General features: G+C 44.9%; 1 protein-coding gene across 1 annotated transcript in view; it reads left to right on the top strand.

Moving 5' to 3' along the window:
• The first annotated feature begins 291 nt into the window (after positions 1 to 291).
• The window catches only part of LOC136006318 (AF4/FMR2 family member 1-like), a 107,184-nt gene continuing 80,275 nt past the window's right edge, over positions 292 to 27,200 (top strand). The window contains 12 exon segments of the mRNA XM_065664359.1: positions 292 to 344; positions 781 to 901; positions 1,463 to 1,607; positions 9,939 to 10,025; positions 11,126 to 11,177; positions 15,033 to 15,105; positions 18,143 to 18,298; positions 20,778 to 20,878; positions 23,439 to 23,653; positions 24,424 to 24,468; positions 24,970 to 25,515; positions 25,747 to 26,015. Coding sequence (XP_065520431.1) covers positions 292 to 344; positions 781 to 901; positions 1,463 to 1,607; positions 9,939 to 10,025; positions 11,126 to 11,177; positions 15,033 to 15,105; positions 18,143 to 18,298; positions 20,778 to 20,878; positions 23,439 to 23,653; positions 24,424 to 24,468; positions 24,970 to 25,515; positions 25,747 to 26,015 — 1,863 coding nt within the window.

The raw sequence follows: 27,200 nt of genomic DNA, 5'->3' as shown, positions 1-27,200 counted from the left end.
AAATGAACTTAAAATTGTCCATTTGTGCCATCCCCATTGCACTGAATACTATCATTGGGCTCAAAAGCATACTCGGTGGCAGCTTGAAAAGAACGAGTGGGGAGGGGGTGCAGAGCTGGAGCTGAGCACCTTGTGGCAGTAGGTTTTGATTAGCCTGAACACCTCAGGAGAGCTCCTTGCAAGAGACTTGTATAATTTGTTAAGGTACTGACAACAGGACAAAGAGGTTGACAAGAAGCAAAGGCTGCCTCTTGCCCTCCCTGCTGTGTTGGCTCGAGTGCTTGTGTAGCCATGGGGGAAATGGGCTGGGGCCCGGTGAGGGAAGAGGAGCTTCGTGATCCCAGGTAGATTAGAGTCATAGAATAGAATCACAGAATGGACGAGGTTGGAAAAGACCTTTAAGATCATCAAGTCCAGCCATCATTTACAGAATCATGTTTTACTTCCTGGAATGTCTGGAGAATGGTTTTCCGTTCAGTAAAAACTTGAACACATAGGTTGATAGTGTTTCACAATTCAATGGATGGATAGTTTTTCCCTTCCCACCTTTCTTGATGTATGGTATCAAGAATAGGAACCACTGAGAAGGATGCTTGCTGTACCTTGTATGTATTGTATTACCATACGGTAACATGACATAACTGATTTGTCAATTATAAGCATCCTGTTCAAAATGACTTTCATGCTGGACATACGCTGTTGTCTGAAAAGCACAGTAGGTACTTGTTGATAACAGTGGTGTAAAGTGTTAACCATCCTTTCTTTCTCTCTTTCCTAAAGCTTGTACAATGAGGACAGAAACCTGCTGCGTGCTAGAGAGAGAGAGAGACGAATTAGGCAGGCTCAGCAGGAGAAAAACAAACTCCCTGAGAAGCCTCCCATCTTTGCAGCACCCTATAAGGTAATGGGGGGGGGGGGTGTGGTGGAGGGAGAGGAGGAAAGATGGTGGGAGCGTAAGAGCAGGGCTGTGGCTTCTGCAGATGGTGTAACAGACTTGAGTATGATACGTGCAGAACCAGCATCTTCGCATCTGCTTAACTTAAACTCATCAGAGATGTGTTTAAAGCTCTGAAGATGGTGCAAGCGCAGTAAGGTCTTTGGGTTGGGCAGACTGATTTGGGGGCTTCTTCCTGTAGTTTGGGAGTTTGAGGGAGAGCACCCAAGAGCAGCTTGGCTGCCTGTCTGTGGGCAGCTGTGATAGAAACAAACGGGTCTGATGTTAGTGTTCCTGAAGGCTGCAGGCGCACCTACAAGTTTGCTCAGAAGAACTAATAGTGAGTAGAGCAGTCCCACTTGCTTCGGAGGGACTGCACTGCAGGATCAAGATGAGCTTGCGTAACTTTGCTTGTGGTGATACGTGGTGATGAAACTAAGATCCTGAAGAATCTCTCTTACGGAGCTGAATGTCTCGAAATTGAGGGTCCATGCTTTTTCCATTTCTGCCTCTGTTCTTCTTTTGCAGACTCATAAAGGAGATGACTTGTCAAACCGAATTCGGAACGTGCTGGGCAATTATGAGGATGTCATGGGGCTCATCATCTCCAATCCCCAGTGGAATTTCTTCGGGATTCACGGAGTTCGTCCTCCGGTCTCACCTGAAGATGAAAGTCAGGGCAGCTCAGACATTAACCTGAGCAGCAACACTCGGCCTTCCTCTCAGACTTTTCCCACAGCTTTGCCTTCAAAAACGAGTGCGATGTTGCAGAAACCAGCTGCCTGTGTGAGACAAATGGATGTCCAAGATCAGGCAAGTTCTGGTTTACGTGGCTATATGCAGGTGATGCTGCATTTAATTTCCATGTTTAGGTTGTTTGGATTTCAATTATACTATTATTAGATGCAGGCTAACAAGGAATTGCTGTCAGCAACTCTAGATTTTTGAAGACTCCTTCATTAGAAGATATCAACAGTCTGTTCCCCCAGAACACAAACCCGATTGCTCCTTCAGGCAGACAAACCAGTGATTTTTTCTTTTTCTCCGGAGCTCTTTGAACACAAGAAGGAGGTCCATGCATTTAGTTTTAGATTGAGCAAAATAATCCATCTCGGAGTTAGAAAAGCAGGTAAACTCTTTAAAGAATGTTTTATTTCCTCCAGGCACCCAGGCAGGAACAGGAGAGTGCAACCGTTGTTTACTGAGCATTTTGATGTAGAATGCTTGCATTGCCAGGAGCCTTCAGTGTCAGCTGAAGAAAGCAAGCGTAGAAGTTCATGGAAATGGTTTGATTTGTTTTCAAACCTGCAGTGAGGGTGGTGGCAGGCTGGAGCTGCTGTCTTGTCTTGTCTTGCCTGTGAGTGGGGCTTCTGGGTTGACACTGGGACAGAAGCAGGAGAGTGCCTGGAGGTACGGCATCGTTTCAGTGACATAACTTTAGCGTTGCCTTGGAAAGGAGAGGAGTGGACCTGAGTGGGTTAAGTGCGCTTGTGAAATCGTCCACAGGGGACTTGGCTGCATGCAAACTGCTGGTTAAACTGGGGCTCACAGAGGACCTGAAACAGCACCCAGAGATGGTTTTGTTTGTCGTGAAATGTAGAAGTGAAACTTAATGCTGGAAGCAATGGCAAGCAGATGTACTTTAGCTTTGCTTTGCTGGAATTATAAGTCTTGCTCCATTACAGACAAGAACGAAGTTGGTGGGAGGGGAGATGTAGGATCACAGAATCACAGAATCACAGAATCCCAAGGGTTGGAAGGGACCTCAAAAGATCATCTAGTCCAACCCCCCTGCAAGAGCAGGGTAGCCTACAGTACATCACACAGGAACTTGTCCAGGCGGGCCTTGAATATCTCCAGTGTAGGAGACTCCACAACCCCCCTGGGCAACCTGTTCCAGTGCTCTGTCACTCTTACAGTAAAGAAGTTCTTCCTGATGTTAACGTGGAACTTCCTATGTTCCAGTTTACACCCATTGCCCCTTGTCCTATCACTGGATATCACTGAAAAAAGCCTAGCTCCATCATCCTGACACCTACCCTTCACATATTTGTAAACATTGATGAGGTCACCCCTCAGTCTCCTCTTCTCCAAGCTAAAGAGACCCAGCTCCCTCAGCCTCTCCTCATAAGGGAGATGTTCCACTCCCTTAATCATCTTTGTGGCTCTGCGCTGGACTCCTTCAAGCAATTCCCTGTCCTTCTTGAACAGAGGGGCCCAGAACTGGACGCAATATTCCAGATGCGGCCTCACCAAGGCTGAGTAGAGGGGGAGGAGAACCTCTCTTGACCTACTAACCACTCCCTTTCTAATGCACCCTAAGATGCCATTTGCCTTCTTGGCCACAAGAGCACATTGCTGGCTCATGGTCATCCTCCTATCCACCAGGACCCCCAGGTCCCTTTCCCCTTCACTACTTTCCAGCAGGTCAACCCCCAACCTGTACTGGTACATGGGGTTGTTCTTCCCCAGATGCAAGACTCTACACTTGCCCTTGTTAAATTTCATCAAGTTTCTCCCCGCCCAACTCTCCAGCCTGTCCAGGTCTCGCTGAATGGCAGCACAGTCCTCTGGTGTGTCAGCCACTCCTCCCAGTTTTGTGTCATCAGCAAACTTGCTGAGGGTGCACTCAGTTCCCTCATCCAGGTCATTGATGAAAATATTAAACAGCACCGGTCCCAGCACCGACCCCTGAGGAACTCCACTAGTCACAGACCTCCAGCTAGATTCTGCGCCATTGACCACAACTCTCTGCCTTCTTCCTTTCAACCAGTTCTCGATCCACCTCACTACTTGATCGTCAAGCCCACACTTCCTTAGCTTATCTATGAGGATGCTGTGGGAGACAGTATCAAATGCCTTACTGAAATAATGTGTTGCTTGTTTCTGCTCCTCCTGCCCTGCTAAGCCCACCCGGCTGGCTACCTGAAGCTTGAACAAAACTTGAACAAGTGCATCCCCAAACACACATTTAACAGCTGCTGCAGTGTGCGGTGCCTTGTTAGTGCAGCACTGGAACCAAGTTTCTTCTCTTTCCACAAAGACAGTCAGATAGGAAGGTTTTTTAAAGTTGGCTTTCTTTTTCAGTTTTCTTTGAGTTTCCTTTTGCCTTCTCTCTCTTCCACTTTTTGTCTTGTGTGTTGTGGCCATTGTGGTTTTGATGAAATGAGGTGAATTTTCTGCGCTAAAAATGGCGTGTCTCGCAGTAATTATTAAGCCTCTGTGAAAATTAATTAATTATATCAACAAAGATTTTGTGACTAGATAACAAAAGTCCCTTTTTAAGCTTCTGCTTTAAATGTTATTGAGCCTAATACAAAAATAGCACCAAGGGAAACCTAAGGGTGTGCAAGTATTCCCACACTAAAGTCAGGGAAGGGATACTCAGCCTTAAAACCACACGTTTATACATGCAGATGGCACATCGGAATCCTTTGGGCTTTCATGTGTGAGTGTTTTGGGTCAGCCTTGGAACTGGCTTCCCCTGCTTGTTCCTGCATCCCCACCAGTAACGACAGTGCAAGGTTTGCTTTTGACTTCAGGGTTTTCTGAGGGAGCCCACGTGTGGGCAGGGAGGTTGGCATGGTAGCAGACAATAGCTGTTTGGCTTTTCCCTTGCTAGGTGAAATCAGGTTCACCTCAGTGCTTGGTGGTGCCAGATCTGAACAAGATGCATTCTGTTAGAAGGGGTGGATGCTGATAAAACCTGTGGGTTAGAAATGAAAATGTGGCTTTATGCCCCTGAGAGCTGTTGAGGTTCATAAGTTCCAACAGCATGTCCTGCACTTCAAAACCAAGTCATCACTTTCTGTTGTTTCCAGTCTGTTTAGCTGTAAGCAATGCAACACCCCTGCTCCATAGTTGAGAGTACTGAGGCAAAACCAGTGCCTTGGGCTAGGTTCGTGTATGCGAGAAAATGGAGCATCATGACACAATCTTACTTGTTGGAGTGCTTTCTAGGTAGCAAAGCATACATAGAGTGCTTTGCTGGTGGCATAGCATACATTGATTACATGTTTTTCTTTTCAGAATTATTTTTGTTTTGACTCCTCCTCCCTGGTTCCCACTTAGAGCAAAAAGCTCAGAAGCAGAGTCCTGCTTTCAGTGATTCTGCTGGCAGCTGAGTGTTTACCTTGAGGCTGCTGGTTTAGGTGGGATTACTTCATAGCGCTTCCTTTTATGCCTTCTACCCGAGCAGAGCCTTACTCACGGTAAGGTTCGTGCTTACTGCTGGCTGAGATCAGTACAAGACAAATCTAAATGATGAGCTCACAGGCATGATAATGTTGTTAGCATTGCTGTCTAATTGGTCTTAGTTTGTATTTCTCTGTGCGTGTGTCCCCATGTTTTTTCTCTAGCGTGTCTGAACAGCTGTTATTCATGGGAAGACAGCAGTGACGCGTTGAGTGGGTACTGTTTGCAGGGTTATAAGGGAACCTGTCTGTCTGCAAAATAAACCATGAGCTGCTTGAGGTGGAAGAGCTTTTTGATTGCCCTCGCAGGAAAGGGTAGACATTCCCCATGCATCCAACACTTGTGGAATCGGTGAGTGGATGAAAGAAAGAGATCTGTTGAACAAGTGCACAGTGTCTGCAGCAAGCTATAAACATCTCTTAAAAACATGCTTAAGGACCACCCATGCTGATAGCTTGCTTGCAGGGTGGTGCCTGCCTGACTAGAAATTATTTTAATCCCAGGTGTATTCACACAGGCTTCCTATTTGTTCCAATAAATGCTCTCCTGAATAGGGAACTAGGAATGGTTGCTTCAGCTTCCCCCAAAGCAGCTTTGTCACCACATCCTCTAAAACCAGGTGGCTGGAGTAAGCCATGCTTCAGATGGTTGGACCTGTCTTTGTATCAGAGATGTCTTTTAATCTCTTTCGTGGTAACGGAAGATTTAAAAATCCTTGGCAGAGAATCTGCTTTGGTGTCTGGTGTCCCTTAAGATAGCCTGCAAAATCCTGTATGGATTTCTGTGTTTATGTGTTTGTTTTGATCAAGTTGATTCTAGCTTCAAATTCTGTCAGGCTTTTTCAATACACAGCAGAACATTATTGCATCCATAATCAACATTATTAGAGGCTTGGTTAAAATATATACAGTCTCTTTTGTTGGCTGGGTCATTTTGGAAGCGTGCCCTATGTGTGTGCATCTTGCATCTATCTGTAGTATTAGAGGGTAGATTCTTAGCACAGAAATGCAGGTGGAAAATGACTTTGAAGAGTAAGTTAGTGTGTTATTCCTAGCGTGACTTGTGTGTGAATAGAGAGCCCATCCAATATGCAAGATCTCCTCCAGCTCTGAGCTAGCGAAGCACATACGGATGAAGCGAGGACAGGATGGTAGGTTTTGGTCTGATCTTGCCCCGCCTGTTCTTTTCAAGCTAACTCTTCATTCATGCATATGCAGTTTTGTGATCCCCATTGCATTCAAGTGGCAAAAGCCCATGCAGTTGACATGGAAAAATAAATTTATAACCAAATATTTATATAAAATATACTATTAAATTGGAAGCAGCTGTAAATGCGAAACTTTTTTAGCAGCCTGAAGAGGTGACCTTCTCTGCTGAGAGTTGATAGCTGCAGTGGCAAAGCTCTCATTAGGAAACAAAGAAAACTGACAGCACAGTGAAGGGCATGGAACTCAAACTGGCTTTTCTTATCCTGCTCGCTTGGGTTTTCTCAGTGCTAATAACTTAGCCTGAAACCAGGCAAAGAGCAGTAGCTGGTATTCTTGAGCCACACACACACATTGCAAGTCCATTTCAATTAGGAGGAGATAGCAGGCAACTTAGGAAATGCGTGCATGCTCTAGCTATTCTTGACCTACACTGCCTGCGTATCTACAGGCGCCAGATTCACCTGAGGTGAAAGGCACTGAGAAGCAGCACAGCGCTGATTTGTGTCAGAGGCGCAGCTCTACATGGGCTGTGACAACAGAGGCATACAGATAAGCAGTCAGGTGGGAATTACTGAAATAAGAAGGAGCAGAAAGGTCTTCAGCACCTTCATGCTTGTCTGAAATGCAGCCCTTCTCCCTTCCAGTTAATATCTGCTTCCAGACCTCCTGTCCTCATCTTTGCACAGTCTATGTGCTGTTACCGCCACTGGCCTTGGTTGAGGTCACACATCTCAGCGGTGCTGCTCAGTGACTTCTGAAATAATGCATAGCCAGCTCTCTCGGGGATGATTTTTTTGGCAGCCTGCTTGAATCCGTTCTGCCACAGACAAGGCAGGCTGTTTAAACATCAGGGAGCAAGCTTCAGCCCCCTACTTCCACATGCGAGAGCTGTGTGGTCCTTCAGCTCCATTTGGCGCATGTGGCAGAGTGGAATAAAAATGTGTGCTGTAATTTCTAATGGAACACATTTTCTGAAAAGAAGCAGCCTTAGAAGCTCTTCAACCATTACCCAAAAAGAGCGCTGCTTATTCCTTGTCGTGTCTATGGGAAACCCTTCTTTTCAAAAAGATGCCCAGTTTTTGAGGTTCCCAGCTTTGGCGAGTGTTGACTGCATTGTGCAGAGAGGAGAAAGCTGGGCTTTTGCAAATATTCTGTCAATGCTTCTCGTGCTTTCCCCTTCTGCCTCCAGCTATCACAGTGAGACCAAGGAGCAGGCTAGTGGTCCCTGCTGTGCTGTGTGGCTGTAACTGAGGCTGCCAGAAAAGAGCGCAGTGGCTGGCAGGTTGATGCTGCCCCCGTCTGGAGTTACTGCCTGCTTGGGGCACTGCACTGCTTCTGGTTGATGGGTGGGTGTCTGGCCCCCATATCGTGGCCAGTGGGGCATCTCATTTGTGTTCCAGGTGGTTCCTCAAGCAGTTTAGTTTGGTTTGGGGTGATTCTTATTATCCCGTGTTCCTTGTTCAGCTCTCTCTAGTGTGTCTAAGAGATCTCTGTAGGCCTCAGGGCATGTGCTTATGAAAGTGTGTGCGGTTTTTGGAATTGCCCGTGAAGAGAGGACTTGGAGGTATTTCTGAGAGTTTTCTCATGCAGCTGCTGTGCACTTGAATAGAATGCCTGTGCATTTCTTAAATTGTTTTCTAAATGAAAATCTGCCTCCCTTCTTTTGCGCGTGTGTGCACCTGTGCATTTGTGCAAGCCTGTTGTAGTAAAGGCAGACTAGTTCCTCCCCATGTTGCTCTAAGCCGGCGGTGCGTTCAAGGTTTTATCCTGAACTGCACAAGTTAGTCATACTGCTTTTCAACTTTTCTAATCACAGGTGGTGTTCCCTTGAGTCCAGGAACTGGCATTTAAGGGTCTGGTGGGTTATTCTTCCACTTACAGCCACCTTTACCTTGCCTTCTCCAAGCTTAGGGCTTTATACTGGCTTCTTATGCTGCTGAGTGCACGTGGGTGCATAGAGGAACACAAGTTATGAAACAAGGGGAATCCTGTCAGCTGAACAAGCACCACTGTTTAATGAACTTTCTTTCACTTTCATTCCTTCTCATCTTTATTAGAATATAGCTTCTACTAAAGACTTGAAAACCACAGGCTTTGTAGAATAAACTGCCCTTCTGATGGGGCTTTTTAGCCTTTTATTATTAATGGACTTCATGGCATTTGTAGAAGAGTTGGTAAGCAAATATTTAATGAGTGCATCTGTTTATCTCGGTAAACAAAGAAGCTCATGCTGCTTCCTTCTTTCTATTTCCTTGTAGCGAATCTTCCGCTGTGATGCCCAAGCCGTTAATGAAATTTTGAAGGTAGGTGCTCTTAAATAATAGATCTACATATTTGTATTTTGTACACATTAAAGGGGGGGGGGGGAGGAGGAATATTACTGTGTGCATGGCGCTGCTGCTGGGCTATGCTTCTCCGTCACTGTAATTATAGTACATCTGCGCAAAGCTAAGCCAGCTCTAACGCAAACCTGTCTCTTCAACCTGTGTCAGAGATGGCTTTGTGGGCAGTGCACGGGCTCCCAGTACTCAGCTGGGTCTGAGTACATGTGACCCTTTAGCTGAGCACAGAGTGAAAATAAGATAAGTGTTCCAGGAAAGGCAGTGAGGGTGGCAGGCCATATGAATTCATTTATTTCTGGGAGTATTACACTCTTCATGATTGAAACTTAATCGGTAGACAAGAAAAGTCAGTCTTGTGTGATTTCAACCAAATGTTTCTGAATTTCTGAGCCCCAGCTTCCCCAAAGGCTTTGTCTAGATTAACCCCCATTAAGGTGTTTTAGCATATGTTCAAGAGAAAGATCATTGTCTGTGCTAGGCTGTTCACGTGTTGCAGTGCAAGCCAAAGCTGTAGCCCAGTCATCTGTGTCCAGCTGTGGTGCCAGAAGAGGCAGGTTGGAGGTTGATCCCTACCTCATGGCTGTGGTCTATGTGCTCTGCTCTCACCTGGACCATGGCTTAGCCCAACAAGCTGGTAGCTGGGTGAGAGTTAGGGCAGGGCAACAGTGCAGAAAGGCTCCTAAAGACACATCCTATCAGGCAGTCTCTATCTTTGGTTTGAAACCATGTCTTGGAGCTCTGCAACAACGGCATCTTGGTCAGTCAGAGCAGAAGCCAGTGTTTCAGGTAGAATAGCATGAGGAATGGCTGGCAGTCAGAGCTCCCTGGCTGACCCCCTTGAGTTTTGAAAAGCCTTTCAGAGTGTTTTTGCTGTAAGGGGATATAGGAACTTCCCATAATAAGAAGCTCCTGAACTTTGAAAAAGTCCAGAGCTACTCATATACAGGTTTTATGTACTTTTCCCTTTATTAACTGCGATAGCCTAATCCTGCAAACATAGGAAGTATTTTAACTCTCTACAAGCTTCAGTGAGATTGCTGCTAATTGGGCAATGCAAGTACGCTTGGAGAAAAGGAGCAAGTCCTCATGATGGTCTGGCTTGCTGAGCTCAAAGAGGGCTTCTTGCTGTGGTATTGCCTCTTGGGTTTACGAGGGGGTCCGCTTTGTTTTTGTACATGAATATAAAGCTCTTAAAGGTAAAACTTCAGCTGCCTGTATCAGCAAAAATACTGTAACCCACTTCTGTCATTCGCTTTCCAGGAAATGATCCAACCATGGCCACCTCTTCTGACAGATATTCCTACTCCTACTACTGCAGAGCCTTCCAAATTTCCATTACCAACAAAGGTAAACACCTTCTTTTTGCCAAGGCTTTTGATAAATTAGAAGAGAGCTTTCCAGCTTTTGCACATATTTTCATCTGATTTTGTCCTCCTTTCATATGTAAGGGCTTTTAGGAGAGAATTATCTTTAGAAGTCAGAATGGATTTTGAATTGTGTAACGGTTACTTGCAATGCATCATTTTACTTGAGTGATCAGATTTTGCTTCTGAATAACTTTTTTGGAGTGTGCTATATGGTAACATAATTATCTTTAGTCTTATATTTTGAGCAAGCTTTGTATTTTTAGACTTGTAAGATATTTGACGGGGGATGAATAAATGATGTTTCAATGACTTACATAATCGTGGGCTTCAAATGTGACTGCTTTTCAGAAGTATTTGAAGCATCTCATTTTGTTAACAACCAAAGCATGTTTTGGTTAACAGAAACATTCGCTATGTTAAATGGAAGTGTTTGGCAGCTCTTGTAATTTCTTTTTTTAGTATTGGGCTAGCAGCCATAGCACATACCATTTCTGTCCATGCTAAGCTGTGTCAGGACAGCTTAGACTGTTGGACGCTTCAAAGTTATTCTTTGACAAGTTGCTCAAAGTATCGGTTACAGTAACAAACACAAGGAACTCAGATCACTGATACAGTGCTATTGAGTGATGATGTATTTGAGTCTCAATTTGCACTTTCTGCTTTCTTTCTAGGAGTCGCAGCATGCTGGATGTGTAGCACAGAATCAGAGTAAGTAGAAATCCAAAAGCAGGCACACTGTTATATGTATATTGACAGATAGTTTTGTGTGTCATACATTGAGAACATCAAATGTTTACATTGATTAAGGGACATGATTTCCTGTGCTTTGTTTAACATTGATGAATTTAGAAATTGCTGAAGAGACTGTATACATTCCTTACCTAGAAATTAAGGCAGCAGTTCAGCAGAGAACAAACAGGATTTCATTAGGAAGCCCCATTTGGAGTGATAAATAATCTCAATGGCAATAAGTTACGTCCTAGAAGGAAGTGACTTTCTAATCTGATGCTCAGAGACCATAGGGTAAAATACGCTACAGGTGATTCAAATAAACCCAACCGATTCTTTTTTGCTTTACAGGACAGTATGCTGGACCTTCAGATACATTGCCTCGTTCTCAGACACCACCATCGTAAGTAACCAGACTCAGTTACCATCTCTACTGTGCAGTTACTTAAAAGAATGTGAAACTTGTTAAAATCTGGTTTACTTGATGATTCTGAAGAGTATGGTCTTATCGGTCTGATTTTTTCCAAGGAAATTTCAGTGCAGGGAATTTTTCACCCACAGAAACATTACTGTTTCATGATAGAATCGTAGAATTCTTTTGTTTGGAAGAGACCTTTAAGATCAAGTCCAGCCGTTAACCAGACACTGCCAAGTCCGCCACTGCGCTGTGTCATGGTTGTAATGACTGTGTTAAAAACGAAACAAACCCCTGTCGTGGTTTAAACCCAACCACAAACCTCTTTTGCTCACTCCCCCCCTTCTTGCCCTCCCCCTGCTTCTGGAGGGATGGAGAGGAGGATCAAAAAGAATGCAACTCCCACGGGTTGAGATAAGAACAGCCCAGTAACTAAGGTATAACACAAATCACTACTGCTACCACCAATAATAATAGTGCTAAAGGAAATAACAAGAGAAAAGAATACAACACCTCAACACCAGCCGACCAATAACTCGCCCCACTCCCCCCAGCCAAGCACCGACCGATACCTCCTCCAACCCTGCAGTCCCTCTACCCCTTCCGGGTCACTCCAAGTTACATCCTGGGCATGACGTGCTGTGGTATGGAATACCTCTTTGGCTAGCTTGGGTCAGGTGTCCTGTCTCTGCTTCCTCCCGGCCTCCCCTCCTCCCTGGCAGAGCATGAGGCTCAGAAAGTCCTTGGCCAGACCAAACATTCAAGCAGCAACTGAAAACATCGGCGTTATCAGCACTGTTCCCAGGCCAAAAGATCAAAGCACAGCACTGTACTAGCTCCTAAGAAGGAGAAAACTAACTGCTGCTGCTCAAACCAGGACAACCCCCCAGCTATTAAAGTACCAGACTGAAGGGGGTCTTGTTTGCTCTGTTAACCTGCAGCTACTTAACATCTTGTCACTTACTGCTTGCTACTTGAGCTACAGCTTTTTTCCGTAGCTTTTTTTAACAGAATGTGTATGTTTCTGCTTCTCTTTATATAGTTCTTCTTTCTTCTATCATGTATTCTGTCAGAAGAAGGCTTCTGAAAATTTGACTCTCAGTGTAAGATGTTTATGCATAATGGCTACAAAGGTTTGACAAGGCTGGGAAGGAGTGCTGACTAATGAATTAATTGCTCCAATAGGAAGTTTGAAGTTGGCGTATAAGTAACATGGTACTGTCCTTGTAGCTGACAGTGGTTACCTATTAATTAGGTTAATTAGAGAAACGGCTTGAAAGTAGTTTTGTGGGGGCTGCCATTAACCTGTCAAGATTAACCTGTCCAGATGGCAGCACTGATAGGTTCTGAGCCCCGAGTAACAGACAGAAATCTTTCCATGTCTGGAAGACTAAGGGGCCTGTGTGCAACGTGACTGCTGAACCGTTAAATGCCTATCAGTTCATGTGATACGTAAAGATCTCATATTACTCCATACTGTGTTGTTCCGTGGAAGGCTGCAAGCTACAGGCTACAGAGCTTGGTTTCCTTATCACGAACAATTTAATTAAAACCCCAAACAAAACTGAGCCAGTCCCAAATGAGGAAGAGCACCTCTCCACCTTGGCTGAGACTGTAGAGTCTTGCACTCAAGCTCCGTAAGGTCTGTGAAATTCAACCCCTTTTGTGCTGTTCCAACATCCTGCAGAGGAGCCTCCCCTGGCTGGTACTGTGGGATAGTGTCCTGCTGAGTAGTTAGCTGCTGCTTTAATCGGTTTGTGTGCCCAAATTAAGCATTCAGCTTTACAGAGCACGCAAGGGTTTCCCAGATGGCTTTCATTCTTGTATACAGCCCTAAGTTAGCAGCTGGCAGTGCTGGAATGGAAGAGCCCTTCTTTTAAAGGGGGAAATGTCACACTCATTTGTGGTGATGCCTCTTTAACCCAGCTGGCAGGGAAGGACCAGCCTTTGCTTTCACTGGGGTTGTTTTGCAAGAGATGCTGATTTTAGCGGTCCTTCTCTCACTAAGAGAGCTTTTCTATAGCTTTGGAGGGCGATTGATGGAGTGTATCTAAGCTGCAAAAGAACAGGTCCTGCGAATGAAAACTTGGTGTCTGTTAAGTCATGAGCTAATTAAGGCATTATAATTGCTGAAGCAGATTTGTTGTCTTTAACGAAGCTATTTAAGAATTTGTTGAAACCTTGTTTTGGGGAAACCGGCTTTGTCTGTCCTTGCAGAAATAGGACTTCTTTGAAGTTTTAGTATTTAGTTGGGGCTCTTCAGCTTGGAGAAGAGAAAGCTGCAAGAAGTCCTCATAGCAGCCTTCCAGTATCTGAAGGGGGCCTATAGGGATGCTGTGGAGGGACTCCTCATTAGGGGCTGTAGTGACAGGACAAGGAGTAACGGGTTAAAACTTGAACAGGCGAAGTTTCGATTGGATATAAGCAGGAAGTTGTTTCCTGTTAGGGTGGTGAGGCTCTGGAATAGGTTGTCCAGGGAGGTTGTGAATGCTCCATTCCTGGCAGTGTTCAAGGCCAGGTTGGACTAAGCCTTGGGTGAGATGGTTTAGTGGGAGGTGTCCCTGCCCGTGGCTGGAGGGTTGGAACTAGATGATCTTAAGGTCCTTTCCAACCCTAACTATTCTATGATTCCAAGGTGGATTTGGTTTACTGGGAATCGTTCTTACTTGTTTTCCTGCTCTAAAATATGTTGTCATGAGGGCTTGGAGGCTTACTTTTTCTATTTGTGCATGAGAGAAATTTCTCAGAGAAAGCCCTTAGTTGGAAATGAGGTTGAAATAAACGCAGCTTTGACCTGATTGATCAAAATCCCTGTGTCTGTCCCCAAGCTTTCATCCCGTTTTGAAATGACACTTGTGTAATTCTCTGGCTTGAGGAGCTGGTCTCCAGCTAGTTTCAGGATTTGCATCACTGTACTTTTGAATAGCAGGAGTTTTGCCTGTCTGTTTCCCAGCTCCTTTTGGAATGCCTGTGTGATTTCCAGAGGAGGATAACACCGGGGAGAACATTGGGTCCCTGCCCACAAATCCTTCCCTTCCAGCCTTTTGAGGACATCAGTAATACACTAAAACAGCAAGCAGTAGTTAGCACCTGCAGGCAAAGGACTCAATTGTGCTTCTAGAAACATTTGCAGGCAGCCTGCTCTCTAGCAATAGTAAAAGAGAGTTTGTGGCTCCCCGCTTGTAAGCTGCTTGGAGTGTCTGAACTGCTTGATGTTACAGTTATTGCTGAGATGTGCAGGAGCATCAAATTCATTGTGTAGAGAAGAAATAGGAGGGAGGCTTGCCCTTGGCATTTACTTACGTATGTACGGTAGAACACTTGAGCAGCAAAAAGAGAGCCCTTGTGACAGAAGAAGTATTTACAGCCCCTGAGAGCAGAGAGCATGAGCGTGCACAGCTTCTGGTGCACAGATGATGCTTTCTGTCCCTTGGGGACTGAGCGCAGCCCAATAGCATGCCAGTCTCTTCATGTACAAGGATGAGACTTCTCGCACCCTGTGCTGCTGTGTTAGTGTGCTAGATAAACTTAAGCGAGGAGCATTCCCCTCACAGAACTTCATCTTTGTTGTGTGTAGATGGATGTCAGGCAATGATACTGACGTCCTTTTCAAAATGTCCCGAGATTAGTTGCAAAGTACAATAAAATGTTCCTAGATTGTGTGTTATCATTTTATCATTCATTCAGGTAATGACAGGGTTTAGCAGATAGAGAATGCCAAACGTTCATAAAGAATGTGGGAGGTTGGATTCTTTTGGCAAGCACAAACCGAGTCATTTTCAGCGTCTGGTGCTTGAAAGTGCGTCTGCCTTGGCTGATACTTATCTTCTGGTTGTCTTTCAGAGCGCTGCTCCAGGAAGACCTGCAAGTCAGTGATAGCGAAGTCAGTGATAGCGAAGACAGTGATGACAACCAAGTCAGTTTTAGATATTTTGTACACCAGGCACGCAGACATCGCTTTAAATCATCACGCCTTGTTGCGTTGTTCCGAATGCCTTAAGCTAACCTTTACTCTCATTCTCTTCCTTTTTTGTGAACAAACCAGGTTGCTGACAATCCACTTGCTCCTTCAAGGTACAGATTTGTTCTCGAACTAGTAGCTAGACTAAATAAGGAGGGAAAAACAAACTGCTTTTTAATAGAGGGGGTGGATGGGTAAGGGTTCCTGGTTTCTCCTGTAGATACAGGATTTGGTTTCTAGCTGCCCGAAGCTGCTGTTGAAAATTGGCGTTAGTTGTGTGGGGTTTTACAGAAAGCTCCAATGAGAAATGAATAATCCAGGCATGCTGGATTTTTCTTATCAACCAGAATTATATTTCCCCGACTTCTCTTCCCCTCCACCAGAGTTTCTGAAGATCACACTGGAGCTAAGGGGATTCTCAGTTGTAGAAGTGGTGGGTGAGGTGTGAGTCCAGTTTTCGTTTAGAAAGAAGCCCAAAACAGCCAAGCAGGTGAAGAACGGAAAAGTGTTGGGTAGACTCACAGAGGCTGTTTCAGCTCCTCCTGAAAAGGCAGCTCCTTATAAGTAGTTCCTGCTATGTATCGTTAGTCAGAAGCAATATTTAGGGTAGACTTAATGGCCACTTGCCGGTGTTATAGAAAGTGGAGAAGCACAGAATTTTCAAGGTTTTCAAGAAACTTGCCTCCGATCCATACAAATGTGTTGATTCTGGCGTATGGAACAAGTTTCAACGATAAAAAAAAATATTCACAAGCCCATTTCAAAACAAAGGACTGCATCAAAGTCATGGCTCTGCCTCAGTTCCATCCACCCCCATTGCCAGTGCTGGAGGAAAACACTTCTGAAGCGAGGAGAGTATTGCAAAAGCTACTGCTGCTGCTTGACATGTCTGTTAACGAAGCAGTTCCAGCACCTGGCCCAAGTAACACAGAAGAATTCAAAACTTTGCGGGAAGAACATCCTGGAATGGATGTTTCTGTGTTGTTAGCCTTTCTGGCACCCTTTTCTTTTGAGGGTTGAGGCTTTCAGAAAAGCACTTGCCAGTTTTGGTTCCTTCTTAATCTTTGGTTGGCTAAATGCAGCTGCAGACTGCAGCAGTCCTGCTCACAGATTTGTCTGACCTGGTTATGGAGTTAGAGGTTTTATTACTTCTGGAGTTTTTTTATTCTGGTGCTTTATCTTTTGAGCATGGCACTGTATTCCTCGGCCTTATCCTTTCTCCTCTCAGTACCAAAACAGGGGGGTTCAGTTTTAGTTTTGAATCTGGCCATCTCAATATAATAAGAAACTTCACCTATGCTGCCTTCTAATTTTATCTCATGGTGGCCTTGCAGTGCCCAACAATCCCAGCCCAAGACTGTGGCATCAGCACTTTCCAGCAGCTCCAGCTCAGAGAGCTCCAGTGGCTCAGACAGCACCAGTGACTCAGGGAGCTCCAGTGACTCAGGGAGCTCTTCAGACTCAGACAGCTCCAGCGACTCAGACAGCTCCAGTGACACAGACAGCTCTTCAGACTCAGAGACAAGCGGCAGTGAAGCCAAGGAACCTTTGAGAGCGTCAGCGCCTGAGGTGAATGCAGATAAAACGCAGAGGCTGCTTAATACAGCCTCTTGCCTCAGCCTCCCTGCTGTCTGAGTACAGCCAGGACTGGAGACCTGAAATACTGTCATGGTTCAGGTGTCCCTGTTACATCTATGCTGCATCATCAGACTTTTCCTGCCCTTTGCTCCCCTTCTAGAGTTGATCAATTCAATAACCCTTAGTAACAGCATAATTAGAGTTTTACCTGCTTAACCCTGAAGTATTTGTCTAGCACTCCTTGAGGAACTGGCGACTTCACTGGCAAAACATAAGTGTTACGTAGTGTTTGGAAAACGTAATGAAAACCCCTAAATCCATGGGAAAACAAACTGGGTTTTAAACCAGTTTTTGAGGTAGCTTCACTCAAAGAAAGTTGAGGATTTATTTATCTTGTTTATCCACGTGTTCTACAGCAAGTTGAATGTGGATAGAGAAGAAAATCACAGCGGAAGGGACCCAGGAGTCTTGGTAAACCTTTCATGTACTTGAGGCTCTCTTTTTTGGAGAAGAGCTGTGGTTCCTCTTGGAAGCAGAGTTGTGACTGAGGAGAATTGATGTGGGCGAGAGCATAGCTGTGCCCTGGTGTCCAGACAATGAGCTACACACTTGGGTGATGCTGACACACACATGGTAGTTTCAGAATGGGTCCCAGAGAATTGCGTCTGATTTGCAGCTTCTGTTGTCTGTTTTAGGGTTAGTTGGCTTTATTGTAATATGTCAGAGTGCTATTAGATTAGGCAGGGCTTGTAGCAATCCCATTCTGTTATCTGACTGACTTCAGAGGCCTTCAGACCTCGCTCACTGCTTGTGCCTTGCTTGATGCGGAGGGAAGTGTGTGTTGGGCTGTGTAGGCAGAGGACTCGGAAGAGGCTGGACTTGATGTGCTATACAATTCTGGTAAATGGTTTTCTCATGGTTAAACCTCAGGAGCCTGTCAGCCGACCTGTCAGACTGCAGAGACATGTGAGAGCTGGCACAGCTTCTTGTCACTTTGAAAGCAGTGCTGCGTGCAGAATATTTTGCCCAAGTGTTGCGAGGACAGCACCTAATCTGGTTTTTCAATTGATGCTTTTTAGATATGTTGTCTCAGTTTGCAGCAGGGTCGGTTAGTGGCAAACAAAGACGAAGCTTTCCTGTAGACTGGTCTCTTAGTGAGTGACAGGTAGGGCTAGCAGTGATCCAGGAGTGCTGTGCAACACGTCTGACCGATCCTGTGGAGAAATGGGGTCTGTGTTTCTGAAGCAGATGTTGATGTGCACACGCTAGAGCATCCCCACTGTCTCGTGGTCTCTCAAGCTCTTTCAAACTGTTGAAAGAGGAAATTTCCCTGGGTTCTGGTAAGCTGTGCTAGGAGGGAAATAGCTCATGAAGACCTCAGTCTTTCAGCTCTCCTTTCTCTTTTTGCCTGCAGGCTGACAACTGCCTAACCAAGGTTTACACACCAGCACTGCCTACAAAGAGTCTCCATGAAATAGCCCTTGCGAGTAGACGTGAGAAGAGCAAGGAGCAGAGAATTAGGAGCAATTCTTGCCACCAGAATGCCAAGCCGCGGGAGCTTGAAAAGAAGGTGAGTGATGGAGGTTGGTTTGTATGAGGGCCAAGGTGGCGTTTGAAACACCCACGCAGAGAGTTCATTTCCGCTTTATAGGTTGGGAGTGGAATCATTATGCTTCTCCTGGGAACGTGTTAACAAACTACTAAAGGGAATGTGAATCAAAAGCGTCCACTGATCTTTCTTGTTGGCCACTGATCCCGTGCTGAGCAAATGAAACGCTCTGTAAGCTAACAAATGCTCTGGTGTTTTAAAATGCTTTTTTGCTGTGTTTTCCTGAAGGACTAGTTTTCGCAGACAGCAAAACCCCAGCTCTCCTGTGTTGGAGGAGCTTTTGGCAGCAGGCTGCGTGGGCATGCAGCTGGCAAGCCTCCCCGGTAGCATTTTGGGGTTTCTTCATCAGAGCTTTATAGGGCTGCGGTACCCCTTCTCCCTGCAACCCGTTTCAAAGCAGCACAGCATCTCAAATGCCTGCTAGAGTGTGCAGTCATTTGTGCTACCCATTTAATGTCTGTTGTGGGAGAGCACCTCGTCTGCAGTTTGTAGGGGTGCCCAGAAGAACTAACCCAGCCATCCCAGTTTACGGTTTTCAGTTTTGTCCGTGTATGCACCTTCTGCTGCCATTAGCCAAGTAACCTCAGTCTGAGTAGCATAGCCTTTTCCTGTGTGGAGTAGTTTATTTCCATGAAACAGTTGTGATTGCTTGTTTACACAAAGAGAAAGGAATTCTGCAGGCTTGAACTGTGTTGTTCCTTAGGGGTGATGGTAGCTTCGTGCCTTTTGCTTTTCCATAAATGCAGACTTTTAACCGAACCAGGTTCACTGACGGTAACAACCATCCCTAAACCCTGCTTTGGATCTCAGTGCTTGGATAAATTCATAGAAGGTTTCTTTGGCTTTCCCTGCAGCTGCTGTGGTTCTAGCAGTAATGCTAAGGCTTAAAAGACGCATATGTCCTGTAAGGGGCTTTCTGGGCACACCCTTGCAGAGTCCTTCAGCTCTAACAGTTGCTTCCTTTTGAATAAAAGGCAGCCCTTTATTTAGCAAAGATAGTAATTGCTCTCAAGTGGTTTTTGGAGAGCTATCTCCCAAAGGAGACTGTGAATAAACTTCCAGCCATGCACACAGAAGATTTGCTGCAAGCCTTGTTCTGGATGGGTATCCACTATGGCTGTTTCTGAGCCTGTATTCCTTTTTGGTGGTCCGCACCAAGCGGGTAGCTTAGCACGTGTAGTAGGTGAATAAGCCTGGTTCCCATGCGGGTTTAGTTTAGTCTTGTCATTTTCTGACCTTCCCATAGCTGTAGGGGAGAATTCAGGAGGGTGGGGAAATAGTGAAGAAATTTGAGAGACCCCAGCAGTGCCCCTCGTGCAGAGCAATGGGAGAAAGGTGAACAGGCAGTAAATCTGTCACTTCTCCTGCTGCCTCAGAAGACCCAAGGGAGCAGCTGTTTGATCTTAGACACGTCTTGCCTTGCACTCTGAGTGTCTGGCTTCAGGAAACCCCCCCTCAGAGCCTCACTGTCTGTATTATGTCAGCATGCATCTGTCCTTGCAGGCTCATCACAGCCAGCTAGGTCAGTACAGCTGTCAGACATCTTTTGCTGCAGTGTGGAGCTCAACCTGAGAGACAGTTTAAGGTCATGATCTGGAGCCTTGCCCTCAGCTCACTGCCAAAGGTAGACTCGGTGCTGCACGCAGCCCACTGAGCTCTGCCATAGTGACATAAACCTGGATGTACTCTTGGGAGGGACACAAAGTCCTAGCATGCTTTTGGCTATTGACAGCCAATGGGTATTGCTGACTGAGAAGTGCAGGTTCTTTTACATTTCCTTGGCTTGTAGCAAATTATTCTGAAGTTTTTCATTCATGTGAGCTGATGATTTTTTGATCTCTTATACTTTTCCATCTAGGGAGTGCAATTGAAAAGTAGTATTTATTACCTCTCTACCTTAATGGTTCCTGTTGGAAGACAGTGGCAGCAGTTTTAACTGGCTCTTAAAATTTCATCTATATCATAGTTTTGTTACTAAACCCCAAAAGCCCTGCACATCCGAATGCAGTGTTTCCCTTCCCTTTGATAAGACTTATCAAAACCCACAATTGTCGACAGTTCATGACTATATCAGGAGGAACCTGAATACATTTCTGTATAATTCATACCAAGTAGAAGAAGAAAAGCCCATCCAGAACAGATGCAATGCTTATTTTGAGCAATGGAAGTGCCTTAATTTTGATTACGATTAGCAGCAAGAGGTTGAGCAGTTCCATCTCTGCCACTACAAAATGCCCATGCAGAAGTAGATAAAATGTCATTTTAGGATACTGGTCAGTGAGCCTGAAATCTGTATCTGCTGTGGTCTGGGTTTCCCCTTTCTTGGTTCCAGTATCTTTTCAATACTTTTAACAAGAATAGATGAAACTTAGCTGTACTGGTTTATACTTTACATGAACCTCAAAAACCTGAGTGATTTGGTTTTCTTTCTTCCTGTTAGAGGAAAGCAGTGGACGAAGAGACGAGTAGGAAGAAAGTGAAATCAGAGGAAGAAAACAAATCACTGAACTGTTCACCTAAGAAAGGCTCCAAGAAATTGAAGTGAGTATACAGTGGTGGAATGGCAGAAAGATGCACGAAAGTGAGTCTGTCTTAAGAAAGGAACTGTATCTTCTGTCCTTATACATTTGCTTATAAGGTAATGTGCCTCCTGAAGCTTAATCTGCTGAAGATTTGTCTTCAACTCCTGGAACCGACCATGTGGCTGTGGCACTGTAATTTGTTCACCTTTTGATTTGTTGCAGATGTGAAGTGATACTTGGGTGTCACCTGTTTCCAATCCCTTCTTAATGCTAAAGATTATGGTTCTAACCATTCAAGAATCAGCTGATGTTTCAGTGGCTGGTCGTCCTCCCATTCTTGCTGCACACTGCTGCACAAGGGTTGAATGTTGTGGCATTTGTCCAGATTCCTAACCATTGAGATGGACACGATTTTAAACGCTTCTCCATCCTGCAGCTTACATTGCCGTATGCTCTGATCCATCTATTACGCGTAGCTCAGGAAATCTGTTTACACGCAGGAAATGTACTTGCCAGTTGTGTCCATATTACTTGTCCTTTTAAGCTGGTAGGCAGCCATTTGCACTGCTGCCTTTTGGACCAGATGCAGGAAACAAATCTGTGCAAACCAAACCTGTTGGTTGTGTTGCATCCAGTGTGGTAGACTGCCTACCTGCTGGGATGCAGGAGTCATTCCTCCTCTCCAAACCTCAGTGGAGGCAATGTGTCAGCCGGTGACTGCTCTAGATGATCTGGGAGGTGGCAGCTGTTCTACGGGGAGTAGCGTCCGCTTGTTCTGCATGATAGTTGAGGTGTTTCAGGGGATGGCAAGAGAACTTGCCATCTAGTTGAGGACGATCATTGCAGAGGAGTTGGACTAGACAGCTCTTAAAGGTTCCTTCCAAAGCAAACTATGATTCTATTCTGTGATATTTGAACTCTCAGAGAGTCCATTATTTCTGCTTTCATGAGAAATGAAAGTAGCCTTAAAATGCTTTTTAGGCAGGTGGACAGCATTTCCCTTCTCCACTAAAATCATCTTGTTGGTTTTGTCTTTTTGTGTCTGTGACTTAATGGGCACACAAGCATGTGTTTTGAATCATGACTCTGTCTGGAATTTCACGTGGCCATTATGGCCAGGAATTTCTCCTTTATTCCAGCATAGCGTTTTCAGTGCTTCTAATGGATGTACTGAGATTTTCCCTATATAATATGCATAATTTGTACTGCCAACATTTTGTCTAGATCCTTGCTAGAGCAAGTGCTTCCAGGAGCATGTCTTCAAATGGGAGGCTTGTGCATCAGGCATGGGCTACTGCATTAAATTCTTGCTTGTGGCTTGAATTTGAGGCATTGACTTGGATTACTACAGTGTTGAGGTTTGTGGCCTGAAAATAGGAGTAAGCTGCTTTTCTGCAGAGAAAACAGAGACGTACTCTTAAGGCCCTGAAACGCTGGGCTAGCATTTAGTTGGGTGATATTTCAGGTGGTGTAATAATGGAGGGGCTTTGACTCGGGGGTTCATTCCTCCCTTTTTCTCAGTGAAGGCAAACCTCATGCTCCGGCTTTTGGAGTGAAAGGAGAAGATGTAGCTTGGGGGGGAGTGGGCACTGGCTCAGGTCAGAGGGTGCTGCTGTGCTAGAATCCTCTCTGGAGCTGTAACAAGGAAGTGAAGCTAAGGAGCATGAGTGCAGTGAGTAGGGACTGTGCCATGGGAAAAGTGGGTTGTGCAACAGGGGAGAGGACTGACCCACGCACAGCAGAATGAAGCCAGATGTGCAACATTACACTTCAGTCTTTTCACTGGGTTAATTTCCTCCTTCTGATGTTGCAGTCCATGAGTTGGAATGCCCTGCTCAGTATTTTTGTGGAAACTTTGAGAAGCTGAATAAAAGGGAGGTAAATGAGCAGTTGTGAAGCAAGGTTTAGAGTTATTTGGTGTTGCTTAAATCTGCCGGAGTTCCCTTGTGTTGCTAACTTCAGAAATCTGATATGCCACCATATTATTAAATGGGATAGTCCCTGCCATTCAAAATGTGCAACATTTGAAATCTCTGACTTGAACCCTCTCAGTCTTGTAAGTGTTGTCTAGTTGAGCAGGCAAGTCTTAAAGTAACAACTCAGTTTAATTCTGTCCACGTATGGACAGGATCAAGTGTCAGGGTGAGGATCTGTAACCACAGAAGACCCCTTCTACCGTAATGGGGAAAGAGAGGCAGTGCTGCAGTTTATTTGCCCTGTTGGGTGATTTCTCCCAGAGAACTGACTGTCTGTGTCTTTAAGTAAAAAGGGGCTGCGTTGGAGGGATGCCTTTTTTGCAATATCCTGCTATCCTGGTTAGAAGTTTTTATTGCAAGGACAAGTCCCGGGGCTTAATTCTACTTGAAAAGCAACTTGCTTGTCTGTTGTTAGCAGCTGAAGATGTGGTATCTAATGCGCAATGAAATTTCATTTTGCCTTTGTTGGATTCTTACTGTCATCTTCACTTCCAGAGAAATTTAAGCATAATTGGTACATGATGCAACCAAGTTTGTAAAAAATCACTACATTATTGATGCATCATATTCCTCCCAATTGCTGAATTCTCTTCCCATCTCCAGAGCATCAAACTCAAGAACGTCATATGAATACGGGAAGCAAAATTTTCTACCTCCACCACTGCCACCACTGCCTCCTATACGTCCTGCACCAAAGTCAACAAAGGTGGCCCAGAAGAGACCCCGAAGCCAGAGTGAGCTGTCTGACTTTGATAACGCCACCAAGAACAAGAGCGACAACAAGGATCCTTTGATCTGCAAGCGCTGCAAGGTGGAGAGTAACAAGCTGAACTGTCAAAGGGTATCAAAGTAGGTATTTGTTACAACTAACAGGAAGTTTCCTGCGACACGTGGATGCTGCGTGATTCTCTTTAGAAACATGCTCTGAGGACACAGAAAAGGAAAGAAGATAAGCCAGTCACCAGAGAAAGCTCTTTGAGGCATTTTGCCCCTTTCACGGCTATCTGTAACCATATGTCGCTAACCCAGAAGCCTACACTGGAACTTCTCTGCTGACTTGCCATCATTTGTTTTCATCTCATTTAGTGAAGCATAGTGAGAAGAGGTGCCCATGCCAAAACCAAAGGCATCATGTTCATGGCACTAACTGTTTCTGACTGTAGGCATCTGCAAGTACAATATTGGTGTAAAATAAGGGAGTATACAAAAGGGAAAAGTGGGCTGCTTAAATATAAGAAACATACAACCCGGGTATAAGTTTTACATAGTATCATGGAATGGTTTGGGATGGGATGGAGCATTTCCCACTTGCTTGGGCAACCTATTTCAGTGCCTCACCATCCCCAAAGTAAAGAAATTCTTCCATCTCTCTAACCTGTGCCCTGTTGAAGTTTGTTTTATAGTTTGCTTATGGAATTGTTAGTGATCCTTGCAGCTGGATCTTTGCATTTTTGGGTTGTAAAATTCAATTATCTTGCTATTTACTAGTGGCTGGGTGTGTGTGCTCTCGTATGTTATGTGAGTCAAGCCCGCCTGTGCTCGCTCTATCAGCTGGCTTCTAACTGCTTGCTTTTTCCTTATAATGTAGTTGGCAATGGAGTATCAATGGAAGTGGTTCGGTGCGTATGCACGCGTGAGTGCCTTTTCCTCTCATATGCCCTGCCGTGCGTGCTTGTGAACACTTTCCAGCCTTCTAATACCGCTGAGCTCTCTGTATTAACAATGTCTTTAACGGGACTTCCCAAGTGACAGTGTGCTGCTGTTGTCCCTCCGTGCCTCTTGTGTGAAACCAACCAAACGTTTTCTCTCTTTTCTTCCAGAGCTTTTTGAGGAACTCAACGCAGCATCGGAGCAGCTGTCACTGACCAGCAGCTTGATCAGACTGGTCCATTATGTTAGACAGAGTATACACTGGCTGAGACTGAAAAGTAAAATGCCTTAACTGATGCTCAAGTTAGTTAAAGTTGGTTCTTCTTCTTAAGTAGCTGGAACAACTTCTTCTTGTTAAGTACCTGAAACAACTTCTTCTTAGGTACTTGGAAGAACTACTTAGGTACCTCGAACAGCTTTTTAGGTACCTTGAACAACTTCTTTGGTACGTGGAACAGCTTCTTAAGCACCCGGATCTTCTTAGGTACCTGTAACAACTTCTTAGGTGCCTGCAACAACTTCTTAGGTACCTGCAACAACTTCTTTGGTACCTGCAACAACTTCTTAGGTACCTGCAATAACTTCTTAGGTACCTGCAACAACTTCTTAGGTACCTGGAACAGCTTCTTATGTACCTTGAACAACTTATTTGGTATGTGGAACAACCTGTTAAGCATCTGGAACAACTTCTTAGGTGCCTGCAACAACTTCTTAGGTGCCTGCAAGAACTTCTTAGGTATCTGGAAGAACTACTTAGGTATCTCGAACAGCTTCTTAGGTACCTTGAACAACTACTTTGGTACGTGGAACAACTTCTTAAGCCCCTGGAACAACTTCTTAGGTACCTGCAACAGCTTCTCAGGTACCTTCAACAACTTGTTAGGTACCTGCAACAACTTGTTAGGTGCCTGGAAGAACTTCTTAGGTACCTGTAACAGCTTCTTAGGTACCTTGAACAACTTCTTTGGTAAGTGGAACAACTTCTTAAGCAGCTGGAACAACTTCTTAGGTACCTGCAATAACTTCTTTGGTACGTGGAACAACTTCTAAAGCACCTGGAAGAACTTCTTAAGCACCTTGAACAACTACTTAGGTACCTGCAACAACTTCTTAGATGCCTGCAACAACTTCTTAGGTACCTGGAAGAACTTCTTAGGTACGTGAAAGATCTTCTTAGGTACCTTGAACAACTTCTTTGGTAAGTGGAACAACTTCTTAAGTAGCTGGAACAACTTCTTAGGTGCCTGCAACAACTTCTTAGGTACCCCGAACAACTTCTTAGGCACCTCAAACAACTTCTTAGGTACCTGCAACAACTTCTTTACAACCAGGAACAACTTCTTTGGAAACAGGAACAACTTCTTTGGAAACAGGAACAACTTCTTTGGAACTAGGAACAACTTCTTTGGTACCTCGAACAATTTCTTAGGTACTTGGAAGAACATCTTTGGTACCTGGAACAGCGTCGTAGATACCTGGAACAGCGTCGTAGGTACCTGGAACCGTGTCGTAGATACCTGGAACAGCGTTGTAGGTACCTGGAACAACTTTTTCTTCTTAAGTACCTGGAACTTTTTTTTCTTACTATCATTCTTATTCTGATTTCTATTACTATTATTTCTTCTTGTTTTCTTCCCCTTGGGATTTCTTTGTTTGTTTTTTGCACTTTCAAAGTCTCAGCCTCTCTTTATAGAATTCTTAGGTAGTTCAGGTGTTGAACTCTTGAATTCTCAGCTAGAAAGCACTTGCAGAGGAAAAGGAATCATCGTGGGATAGATCTGGGTATAATGGAAAATCTTTCAACTGTTTTTAGGAGGAAAGCCACAGCGTTGATGACACCTTCCTTTAAAACGACAAAGTGCTATGAATTGTCTGAACGGCTCAAGGTATTGATGGTCTACAAACATGATGAATATGATGAATAACCAGCAGAACAAGAATTATACAGGAGGAAGTGCCGTCAAGAAGGAAATCTTCCTCCCGAGGTTATTATGCAACATCTCCCGGGTTGCAACAGCTGTTTGCCCAGAAGACATCTGAGAGAAAGGTTATTGCGAGCACAGGTGCAGCCTTTGGTGTCTTTACCTCTGCATTGGCAAGGAACAACCTCATCAGCGCCAGGCAGCGTTATGTTATAATAAAAGCCACAGAAATTACTGCCTTGCCTGTTTCCGACCTCACCCTTTTGCATTTGTCAGCCACCCGCTGTCCTGAGAAGTGGGGGAGAGCCACTGCCTTCAGTGCTGCGAGTTTGCTCAAGTCATCGCCGCTGTCTTCCTCCTTGCCACGCACACATGCTCTTAGCACTTGAGCTGTGTTCCTGAGGGTCTTGTTTGGTTTAAACCTTGTCAGCCAAACACAGCTGGGGTGGCAAAATGACCAAGTGTGGTTGGAAACAGCTCTGCCTCTGCTGTGGTGAAGGGACATCACTGACACTGAGGACTCCTTGTCCTGTTGCTTTTTGCCATTTTGACAGGAGGGGGTACTTGGCTTGTACTGGGTCACTGTGATTGTTTGGACACTGTTCTGGGTCTGAGAGCTTACATGGGGAGGAATCACTTCTCTCTAAGGAGGGGCTGAGTGGTTGAATGTGGAACGTAAGACAAATCTTGTGTTTGGGTATCTGCCTGTAAGCGTTGTTGGTGTCAGTGAATATCTAAAAGCAGGAATTGGTACCAACTTAGGAATTTGTCAAGGGAACACCCAAGGAATAAT

This window comes from Lathamus discolor, chromosome 1 (assembly GCF_037157495.1).
Source record: "Lathamus discolor isolate bLatDis1 chromosome 1, bLatDis1.hap1, whole genome shotgun sequence".
NCBI lineage: Eukaryota > Metazoa > Chordata > Aves > Psittaciformes > Psittacidae > Lathamus > Lathamus discolor.
The sequence above is the reverse complement of the archived record's forward strand: the minus strand, read 5'-3'. Positions and strand labels throughout refer to the sequence as shown.